Raw genomic sequence first — 11,923 nt, 5'->3', positions numbered from 1 at the left:
ACAGACCTGTATAATGTCACTGTCACAGTTTCAGGGTAACTGTACCTGTATTCCCCCACTATGGTCTGCCAAGAGCACCCACTTTTATTTCTGGCTCCCAGCCATCACCTTTCCTGGGTAGAAACCCCCATCTTTATCCCTCCGGACCAGGCTCCACAGCTCCCTGGTTTAACCTGTGATATTAAGGCTGCACAGCTCCCTGGTTTAACCTGTGATATCCCCAGCAAGCCTGACTGCCTATAAGGCTGCACTGTGGTTTCTCTCCAAAGGCTATGAGCACAGTATTGCCCTCAGTTATAAGTCACCACACAGCTCCTTCTAAGCAAGCATATTTATTCTTAAAGTAAAAGCAAGATAGAGAAAACACATTAAAGCAATAAAAGAACCTATACACATGCTAAAATGCTTATCAAAGGTCAACCTAACACCAGCCTAGGGCTTTGGTAGGTTTCAGTCCTTCCAAACCCACAACTGGGTTTAGCCAATGATTACAAGTTCATATCTCCCAAGCCCCATTTTTTATACAACTCCAATCTGCCAATTTTACACTAACAAACTCTCTGGCTGTGTAACAGGTAATGAACAGACAAACACCTCTTCACCCTCTGGGGTCAAAGGATGGGGAAAGACTGGGGTTAGGTCTTGATTAGATAATTCTCTTAAGGATACCCTAGGAAAAATCAAAATCAACTTTATACTCCAAAAGTCCCAACTTTTCAGTCCATTTTTTCACATCCCTCCCATCTTCCTGATCTCACATCTCTGTCATCCATCCCAGAGATCGTTGACACATATCCCAGCTCACGATGATACATAAATAATACATATTAAGGAAAGCTGTATATATCAATATGTTATCATACACGCCATAGCAACAACATACAACATAAGAGAGCAGAGCATTAATACAGTTTAAGAGATTTGTTTTGTCCCAGGGGAAGGGTGTCCAATTTAATTTAATTTTAAAATTTAAATTATTTTGTCTCTGCTGCTGCTGCTGCTCTGCGTAGCAATTTGCAGTAATGTACTACGGTCTGATTTCTTTGTGAAAGCAAAAAGTATCTTTTCCAAAAAAAAAAAAAAAAAAAAGATAATCTACTTTTTGCTGTTCCTCCCAGTTTCCACTCCCATTGAAGTCAATGGGAGTTTTGTGACTGACTACCATTGGAGTGGGAGGAGCAGACGCTCAATAAAAGATTTCCTTCAAAGAGCTGCTGCTTCTCTCATGTCTTATTCCAAGAGCTGCCATTTTTTATGAATATAGACAGGAGAGTGTCTAAGACAGTCTTTCAAAATCACAACCAACTGACCTATGGGAAGCAATCCAAACCCCACAAACCAGACTAGTGAATTTCAGCTATAAAATTATTCCAAGTAGGAGAAGGCCCTGACTCACTTTTACAGTTCCCCTCAACCATCTGCACTATTTTAGCCAGCTGATCAGATGGCATAAAGACAGCAGGAATGGATGGATCAAGGGAATTGCTAATGAGTTCCACAGTCTATCATTTCTAGACTGTTTAAATCCAGTGGCCAAATATCATCACCATTTGATTGATTATTGTTTGACAGCACATTTGAAATGAGTTGTTGGATACAGTCCAGTTCCTAATGGACAGGTGTCCATATCACAAAAGACCACTATCACACTTGACAGTCACCACTCTCCTTGTTGGCTGTCTCAGCAAAGAACTGAATGTACGTATGTAGTAAGCTACCCCGTTTCTTCCATTCTGACTAGATCTATCCCCAGGTACCATCCTGTTTGGCTTCCAGTTACAATTTTAAAGAAACAGGACATATCCTCATAGTCAAACCAATGTCAGATAGCTTCCACTGTGGTTAAAGAAAGGTTTTCAGTCTCCATGAATCAATGTATGCCCTCTGTGAAGGAATCACTCATGAAGCTCTTAGTATATTTGATCATACAGAGACTCATCATAGGATCACTGGGAAGAGACTAGCAAGGGAGCCAGCTGTTCAGGCCAAAGTTTCCCCTTTTGTATCAGAGCAATTCCACTGGAGCCAATGGTGTTGCACAGATGTAGCTGAGAGACCTTGGCCACAGAAACTAGAGATGCAAATAAGACCTATTAGGCCATATCTTCCATCACTTTGACAATGCACAATTGTACTTTTACTAGTGTTTTTAATACTTCGCTTATCCACAGCAGAAAAACAGAATAACAGCAAGCAAGTTTTTCTTTTTTTTAACTCACAAGGAGCAAGAATCAGATGAGGACAGCGGACAAAACGGCCAAGAAAAATGACAATTTTTTTTCTTGGAGGAGCCTTTCCCTCTTTTCTAAGTTTCCCTAGAGGACCGCTAACTGCAATATAGCAAACATTGCATTGCAACATCTTCATGCCACATCATGGCTGGCATCATTTCATAACTTCCTGATGTGCTGAGGCAGTCTGAAACTACAATTCAAGCTGTATGATCCACATCTTGATCCAAATTCCTGAGGCTTGGGGGATTTTTTTTTTAATTGTGTGACTCTTGAAAATCTAATAGGTCCTCCAAAAAACAAGATGAGTAGCACACCCACCCAGGATCTCTTTACAAAGACTCATGTCTAGTTCAACAGCACTTGCCTGGACACTTACTTATTTAAGCGGATGTTGCACCTATGACTCTGTCTCCCAGCAAATTAACTGAATGTGTGTGTGTTTTTTGAGCCATAAAAGGCCACCCCCTGGGTCAGTGCATAACAAAATGCAATCGCATTTTCTCTCCTGGAAAAGCTTTGTGGGGCAAGGAACGAGCCAGGGAACACCTCCCATTCCCCCACTCCCCCCTTTCTGCTGTTCTGGCCAGGAAAGCAAGTGGGAGGCCAAGGTTAATTGAAAACTGCCATATGCTATAGTGCTTGCCCGAGGGAGCCCCGGCTTTGGGGTATTTCTTGGTGGGGGGCTGCCTGAGCACCCCGGGGGTCGGGATGGACACACTTTTGGGGTGGGGCTCCCTGAGGTGGGCAGGGGTTTATTGAGGGGCTCCGGTAGCACCGAGACCAGCTGGATTTCGGGTGTATTTGGGAGGTAGTGGTTGGGGGAGGCTCTGCGCTAACTCTGCCCCTGACCCCAGCACCGCTCTGGGGCGGGTGGGCCGGTTCCGCCTTAACGCGGGCGGAGGCGGGGGAGTGAGGGGAGCGGGGGAGGCGGGGCAGCCGCTAGGTCACGTGATTCCGCCACCGAGGCGGAGCCGCCGCCATTTTGTCTGGGAGTGGAAATGTGAAAGGAAAAGCCGGAGCGGAGCCCAGGAGACCAAGCGGGGCGCGCGGCGGAGAGAGCCCCTCCCCTGCCCCCCCGGAGAGCAGCGCGGCCCAGTCGGTCCGGGCCCGGCGAGCAGCCCAGGGAAGGAGGCAGGGGGCTGCGGTACCCTGGCCCCCGGCGCACAGCAGGGGCCGCAGGGGACCTTGGTTCCTAGGCTGCGGGCGCTCCCAGGGCGGGCTGGTTCCCGGCGGGTGGCAGTTCCGTCTCTCCCCTTGGGCGCGGCGCGGTGTGGGGCAGGCCGGGCGGACCGCAGGCTGGTGAGGGGGGCCGGCGGAGCGGAAGATGTCGGGCCAGTCGATTACCGACCGCATCGCGGCCGCCCAGCACAGTGTCACCGGCTCAGCCATCTCCAAAGCCGTCTGCAAGGCGACGACCCACGAAGTCATGGGGCCGAAGAAGAAGCACCTGGACTGTGAGTATCCCCCAGCGCGCCGGGCCGAGCGGCGCCTGGGCACGCCCGGGGCGGGGGAGCATCGCGACTCCCCTCCCGTGTGGCGGCTGAGCGAGCCGAGGTGAAATGCTTGGCCTCGGGGCCCGCAGAGGCGGTGCAGCGCCAGGAATAGGACTCACGATTCCTGTCAGTCACCTGCTCTGGCTGTTAGGCAGCGCCGGAGCTCCCTTTAGAAACCACATCGCTTCGCTTTCTGTCGCCCCTGAGATAATGGGGCGGAGAAGAGAGGCGGGGGAGGAGGTGACTGTGCCGCCACAGCGCCTTAGAATCGCTACCTGGAGCCGTGACAGTTTCAGGAGGGTGAGATTCTACCCCCTGCAAGAAAGTGAGCTTGGAAACGTGTCCACAAAACACCTGGATGTTACTGTGTGGAGACAACTGTGTGTAATTAGTGATGCTGTTTAACTCCGCTGTTAATGTCCAGCATGAGACTTGTAGGCACTGCTCTTACTGTGTAGGAAATAGTCTGATTTTTAAGAGAGAAAGCAGATTAATATGGTAACAGAGGTACTGTATGGAGGCCCTTCAAAATGATGACATACCTAACATTTAATAGCGGCTTTCCCAGATATTTTATTTCTAGTATGTCAGATTTTTTCTTTTTCATTTTCTGCTGCCTATGGTAGATTGGAGTTGAGAGGTAAACCTGAAATCCATAAATTGCAATGTAACAGGAAGACAAAAAATGGTGAGAGTGAGAGGTTCTTCTTAGTTGTCTGAAGGTTTCAGCTGTTGACTTGATTAGTGTATTGAGTGCATCACTTAAAATAAAACCGAGTCTGATGTAACTCAAAAGATGAGGAAATGTAAGTTGCCTGACATTCTGTCTTCAACTTGCCACCACAGTAACTTCCACTGAGATTGTATTGTGTTCATCAGATTCCTTTGGATGTCTTTTGATACAGATCTCTATTTAGAGGTATCGCTTTTCTACAGGGATTTGTGTAGCAGGAATTCCATGGTTTGACATGGATTTTTGTGCTATTAAGAACAAATAAGCATAATTTGGACTGCGTATAAGAAGTGAGGAGACGTCATGGGAGTGGTTGTAATGTAGACATTAGTGAAAATGTCTTATTCATTGGAATTTTTCACAGAAGCTGTCATGGTGTAATACATCCTAACTGTTTTTCAGGGGCAAGGCTTAAACTTTTACCTAGCATTTGTCATTTGGATCACAAGTGTATAGAACTTTTTCTCTTGTTTCTGGTGTGTGTGTTAGTTACAGCTTTCCCTCTGTGTAGATCCACAAAGGTTGAGTTATTACAGCCATAAGCTACAAAGGCATCCTTTGCTTTTTGGCTTAAGCTGGCAGCTCCTACTTTTAGGTCTGGAGGTCCCAGGTTCAATTCCTGGTACGTTGGCCAAGAGAGCAGTCTTCACATAAGCAGGTAGGATATTAAAGTATATGATCATATAGCTGAAATATCCATAAAGTATGTTTCTTAGAAGTGTGGTAAATATATTTCCTGCACAGAACAAAGCAGAAATAGGGCTTTGGTTAAAGTGAAAATTACTGTGGTCTCCTCCTGGTCCCTCATTGCTGCTCAAAAATGAATCCAGGACTAGTATATGTCTGTTGAGGATTTCTACATTTGTCTTGGACTATGCCCAGCTTCAGTGCTCTTCCTCAGACTAATACTAAATATCTCCAAATACACTCTCATTTAAATAGTAAGAAAAGCACTTAATGTTAAGAAAACATTGTTATAGACAATGACCTACACATATGATATGTGTGTGTATGTAAGCATTTCCATAGTGTTATGGAGCTTTGACTTTGTTTCTCTTGGGCTGCTGAGTAGTACAGTCACGTAACTAATCTTTGTTAATTTTTGTTAAGTCAAGGGATCAGAGCCGTGTGAATGGAAATATTCCATTTTTAATGTAGGTCACAATGTCCCAAAAGTAAATCAGCTGCTCTATTTTTCATTATGTTAAGATATTAGACCAAAGTAAAATAACTTTTATGGTGGTATTTCTGCATTCCCAGTGGATCACTGAGATTCTCCTAACTTCCCCGCTTACTTTATTCTCCAGCGTCTCTTCCCACCCCCCAATTTTATGTTGCAGTACTTGGGTAGGGTTAGATATTTTTAAAAATAAAAGTAGATCAGAATCACCCTCTTAAATGCACACCCTCTCTTTCCTTGTTGGCTGTCTTTAGCATGCATCTTATCCAGTGGGTTGAATGTTCTGTGTCTGCTGACTTCACAATCCCCGCTTCTTTGTTTTCAGAACAGGTCACTTGCTTGGCAATATAAACTCTGCCACGAACACACTGGGGAGAAAATAAACTGATTAAAACTAGTTTTTAAAAAATAAATAAAACCTGTATTGAGGCTAGTAGCATCTTATATAGTAGGCAAAGTTTTAGCCCAAGAAAACTGCTTTAAATTTTTGATTGGTAGTATTTACCTGGGATTCAAATCACATTGAATTATTTGACTCAAATAGAAATTTAAAGAAACATCAAAGCCAAGATTATTATTTTTCATTTTTTAAGTATACGGAAGTCAAGACATACCTAGGAAAAATTGAGGGAAAAAGTTACAAGATATTTACTGCTGTTGATTAATCATACAGTTAAAATTTACAGTCTGTAGAGTATACAAGTTTTAAATGTTATGTAGGAATGGGGACTACTGCACAGCTAATGAAAATTGTACTTATACATTGCAAAATTAGGCTCTGATCCTGCCGTCCAATCTGCACAGGCAGATTTTTGTGCTGTGTAGACCCTCTTTGACTCACTTGGACTTTGTGCAAGCAGAATGGTCCATCTGCCTAGATCTGATTGCAGTCACACTGATGAGCAACCCTGTGGTAACAAATTAGAGGATGTAGGGAGGAGAAGTCCAATATTTTCTGTTTCATACTTCAAAGGAACCGTTAAACAATAGTGAGTAAAACAGTGGGTTTTTCTTAAAATGTTCAGTTCCTTGGCACTTCAAGGTGCTTGCTAATACCACTGTTTTAGCAGTCTATAAAGTATACAGTTTTCCCATACTAATATCCTGTAACCAGGGGAAAATTTATAACATCTAAATATACCTTTGTATATGTTCTCATATCATTAGAAGTATTCTAGGGGGTCTCATTGTTAAATTTTGGATTATTTCTTGTCTTATATGCCAAGCTTTTTTTTTAAACTTTTGCAATATATTTTAGTGTGTTCTTTGCATATCAATAATCTTGGACATTTTCTGGTTTTGTCTGAATGCATTTTGGCAGAAGAGAAGAGGGTGTAATTTTTTGTCACGAGAGTAGAAGATGACTATGCAGTAAAATATGTAGTAGTGCCAATTAAATATGTAATCCAATTGAGACAGTACCTATTTTTAAACGCTCTTTTGTACTGCCCATGGTGTGTCAGTCCAGTATTTTTGCACCAGTCTTTAATACCTTCTTTATTGATCCTCTGCATTTACTCATAAAGGGTGTGTATTGTCATTTCTACAGGAAGGAATATATGCACACAGCTAGTGCTTTAATTTCATTTTTGTACGTGAGGTGGGGCCCTAAGATAGTTAATACAAGGGCAAAGGGATATTCTTCTCACACCCTCAACCTCACATAATCCTTCAAGAAGGACGGGGGAAGGGAATTCAAAGAGTTTAATGGAAGGTTTTATGTCTGTATTTTAGTTTCCAATCCACATCTTTCATTGATGTTTTCTAAGTTTTCAGTGCTTGACTCTGCAACCTTAATGTTCTTTTAAAATAGTGTATGTAATAATAAATATTGAAGGTGGTTGCATCAAAACTGAAACGGGTTTAAGTGTTTTTATGGTATCAAGCCTGCTAAATTTGGTATGTGTTTCAGTGGACTTTGTCTGAAGAGGTAAAGATTAGAAACTAGGGATGAGACTTCAAAAACGGCTCAACTTTGTCCTAACAAATCAATACTGAGTGCTTTTGACAATCCCAACCTAAATGTAGGCTAGATGGTGATATCCATTACATAGTTCACTGGTTTAGATTTGTGAGGTGGGGGGGGAAATGCCTTGTATCAATTTTTATAATTGATTCAAAATATCACAATAATCTAACTTGATAGTTTATTTTCTTTTAAGAAGATTGTCATATTTATGACCAGACTAATTTGTGAAGTGGAATAAAAATACCTAGTGGCTTCTATAGTTCAGTTATCAGTTTAATCCTGATTTTATCTGAACACTAATGAGGGAGGTGAGATAGTGTTGTATGTAATGTGAAATTATCTGAAACTGAAAATTGTTTCCTTCACCTACTTCCTGTGTTTCAGTTTTTAAGAGTAGAACCTATTCTGTATCAATGTATCGAAATAGAATAGTGGACAGATTGAACTTTGACCGTGTACTACTAGTAGAGACAGGAATAACACATGCATATGCAGTGAAATATCTTGATGTTTTGAACGTGCTAAAAATGTTACAAAAGTTCAGCCAAGGATTTGAAAGGGATTTAAAGACTCTGTAGTGAATAATAAGGATCTTCCAACTCATTTTATTAAAGAGTTTGGAGCGTCCATTTCTTATAAGATGAAACAAAAATTGAGCGCACATAGTTTGTGTCCTGAACATTTTATTAAAGAGAACTTCAGTGAAGACTGACAGACGTTTGTTTAACTTCTGTTTTGCATCTCCTGTTGATTGGAAGGCTTTCCAATCAGTTATGCTTTCCAGTTGGTCAACAGTTGGTGAAGGAACAAGAGATAAGGATTGTCTGTGCAACAGTTGGAATCTACTTTTTACGGCTTTTTTAAATTATTTTCTTGGCAAAATTGATTTGTCTAAAAGATTTTAATTGCAGAGAAAATATTAATCTGACTTTCTTAAAACTGATCATTCTAATGATAAACTTGTGGGCTTTTGGAAACTAGTCATTTTAAGTTGTGAATTTGCAGTTCATTATGATTTTGTTTTTTATAGACCTGATTACTCAGAATATTGCAATGTCATCACAAGCCAAGTTTAAGAGAGCACTAATGCTTTTTTGTGTAAACCTTACATACCAACAAATCTTCTTTAAGTTTGTTAAAATAGAAAATCTTTGCTTGTAACTGATTGTCAAACTTTTTTACAAACTGATTGTAAAGCTTTGTAATTCTTAAAGTAAGCTTGATACATCTATTCAATAACTAGATTCAGTGCTTAATTCAAAAATAACTTTTCCTGTCACTTTGATGTCAATGTGCTAAGAACAATGGAATGTGCCCCCGGAAGTCCTAGAGCCTACACAGGTGAGAACAGCACCAGTGTGGCCCCAGTAATTCAAATATGGCTTTGCATGGTGGCCACTTACAGCTGGGCCCAGGTCCTGATCAGCTGAATTAACTTCACATGCAGACGTACCCCCAAACCCTTAACTTGAGTGTGGTAGTGCTTTTGGTCTTGTCTACATGGTGTAGCAATATGCACCAGAAAGGTGTAAATTGTAGACTTCTCTAACTGCCCTGTGTAGGCCCTGCTGACATGCTCTGAAAGATACCCAGAACACAGTTGTGTAACATTTGAAACAGTACTACTTCAGTGCACACTAGGAACCTTTCAGACCATGTCAGCATGGTCTATGCAGGGAAGTTAGAGTGCTCTACAATTTACACCACTCTAGTGTGCATTGCTGCACTGTGTGCCCTTTAACTCTAGTTGACAGTCAGGGATATAGGGTACAGCTCAAGGGCATGGCTACACTTGCGAGTCAGAGCGCATTAAAGCAGCCCCGTGCACTCTAACTCATGACACATCCACACTGGCAAAGCACGTAGAACACTCTGACTCTGGCTGGAGCGCTCCTGGTAATCCACCTCCGTGAGAGGCATAACGCTTGGTGCGCCCTGGCTCAAGCGCCGTGGCACCAGTGTGGATGCCCTGGTCTGTTAATGTGATCTGATTGGCCTCCAGAAGTGTCCCACAATGCCTATTCTAGCCACTCTGGTCATCACTTTGAACTCTACTGCCCTGCTCTCAGGTGACCAACCATCAGACCCATTCTTTAAATTCTCTGGGAATTTTGAAAATCCCCTTCCTGTTTGCTCAGCAAGGCGTGGAGTGCTCTCAGCGCATCTTTGCAGGTGACCATGCCTCCACGCGCCAGGCAATCCCCAGTATGGAGCAATGGCGAGGTGCTGGACCTCATCAGTGTTTGGGGGAAGGAAGCTATCCAGTCCCAGCTGCACTCCCGCCGTAGAAATTACGATAACTTCGGGCAGATATCAAGGGACATGATGGAAAGGGGGCATGATCGGGATGCACTGCATTGCAGGGTTAAAGTGAAGGAGCTGCAGAATGCCTACCGCAAAGCCTGCGAGGCAAACAGCTGCTCCGGTGCTGGCCCCACGACCTGCCATTTCTACAAAGAGCTGGGTGCAATACTGGGGGGCAACTCCACCTTCACTCCAAGGACCACCATGGACAATTCAGAGCCAAGTTCAATAAGGCAGGAGGAAGAGGAAAGTGGGAGTGAGGGTGCTGAGGAGGAGGAAGACACCCCGGCATCCCTAGATGCATGCAGCCAAGAGTTATTCTCAAGGTGGGAGGAAGGTAGCCAGTCTCAGAGGCCAGTGCTTGGGGAAGGACAAACACCAGAGGACGTGCCCAGTAAGTAGCTTTGGGAAGGAAGTTATTCGGTGCGGGCTCTTGGGGTGAGGAGGGTTAGGGCTGCATGCGTGCCTAGATGTGGAATAGGGCGTTGATGTGCTCTCTCACATCACGGTATTTGGCCTCAGTGATCTCTCCAAAGGTCTCATCCAGAAGCTGTGCAGTGCGCTTGCGCAGGTTCCTTGGGAGCACTACTGTACTCCTTCTCCCAGTCAGGCTAACATGCCCGCGCTACTGTGCCTAAGGGGTGGCGGAACCATTGCTGCACCACAGGCAAGCTGCATATGGGCCAGGGTGGAAGCTGCATTGCAGTAGAAGACCCTCCCTTGCTTCCCAGGTCACCCTTAGCAGCAAGAAATCTTCCAGGACGAACTCCTGTGGAAAATGTGGGGACAGTGTTCAGTATAGGGGCCCCCTGCATCTGTTAGCTCTCCCCAAGGCACAGAAACCCAGAGGACAGTACAGCAGTGAAACAATCAGTCCCCCTCAACCCCGTGCTTACTCACCATTTTGAGGCTCCTGTGGGTTATGTGCGCTCGCTTTGGGACAGGCAAATTTTGCTATTGTCTAGACTGTGCCCGTCTTTAAGTACGGGCGAATCATTGCACTGTCTGGTGTGAACAATGCTGCCTCTGTTAAGTGTTGCATTTTGCCTTTACACATGCAGCCTTGAGATCTCAGCCATCCATGTTATCACCGTCCGAAAGACTCCAAAGAATTAGGAAGAGGCCACGTAGAAGCAAAGAAAATGTGTTGCATGAAGTAATGCAGCATTCCCTTCATGAAAATCAAAAAGCACAGGAGTGAAGGGAAAGTGAAAGGTTCCGCCAGCAGAATGCAGAGCGCTGGCGCCAAAGCACAGAGCGTCTGATAAGCATTATGGAGTGCCAAGCAGTCTAGATCCAGGCACTTGTAGCCATGCAGGTAGAGCACTGCTGCGCCTGGCCCGTCTTCTCCCCCCCCCCCATCCCCCCGCAGCCGTTGTCCCAAAACTCTTGTGCCCCCAGGTCACCTCCAACCCACTTTCCCCAGCATCTGGGTTCTTATCACCACCAGCTGCCTCCAACACCTGTAGCTTCACCACCCAGCCCTGCAAATGACAACCTTTACCCACTGCGCTCAATCCCCATCACCATGCATTTTAGCCAGCCTGATGCACAGCACTCCAGACAGGAAGGCTGAGTATGAGAACAGGACATAGCAAATCTGTGATTGAATTGTTCCCCACCCCACCCCCTTGTCCTTTCTGTTTCCCAAGCAGTTGTTTCTTTTCAATAAATGAATTTTCTTTTAAATAAATGGCTTTTTTGGCTTTGAAAACATTCTTTATTATTGCATTGAGTAAAAGATACCTTAGCCCAGGAAAGCAACAGGCTCTGCAAGTCAGTGTAGCAAGCACAGATTCCTGCTAACATTGGAACCACTGCACTTCGCTCACATGCAGAGCACCAAACATTACTGGTGGCTTTCAGCTTCAGATTGCTCCCTCAAGGCATCCCTAATCCTTGCAGCCCCGCGCTGGGCCCCTCTAATAGCCCTGCTCTCTGGCTGTTCAAATTCAGCCTCCAGGTGTTGAACTTCCGAGTTCCATGCCTGAGTGAATCTTTCACCCTTCA

The 11,923-nt window shown here is 44.3% G+C and overlaps 1 protein-coding gene across 5 annotated transcripts in view; it reads left to right on the top strand.

Annotated features, from left to right (window-relative positions):
• Positions 1–3,197: 3,197 nt before the first annotated feature.
• The window catches only part of LOC120371690 (phosphatidylinositol-binding clathrin assembly protein-like), a 49,896-nt gene continuing 41,170 nt past the window's right edge, over positions 3,198–11,923 (top strand). For 2 of the 5 annotated variants that reach the window (XM_039487749.1, XM_039487748.1), the window contains exon 1: positions 3,559–3,688. In XM_039487749.1, coding sequence (XP_039343683.1) covers positions 3,559–3,688 — 130 coding nt within the window. Of the gene's footprint in view, positions 3,689–5,100; positions 5,119–11,923 lie in introns of those variants that run through there. The other 3 variants (XM_039487747.1, XM_039487751.1, XM_039487750.1) reach the window with 3 other exon arrangements.

Source organism: Mauremys reevesii, linkage group 9 (genome assembly GCF_016161935.1).
Source record: "Mauremys reevesii isolate NIE-2019 linkage group 9, ASM1616193v1, whole genome shotgun sequence".
NCBI lineage: Eukaryota > Metazoa > Chordata > Testudines > Geoemydidae > Mauremys > Mauremys reevesii.
Note: the sequence above shows the minus strand (reverse complement) of the source record. Positions and strands in the feature narration are given on the sequence as shown.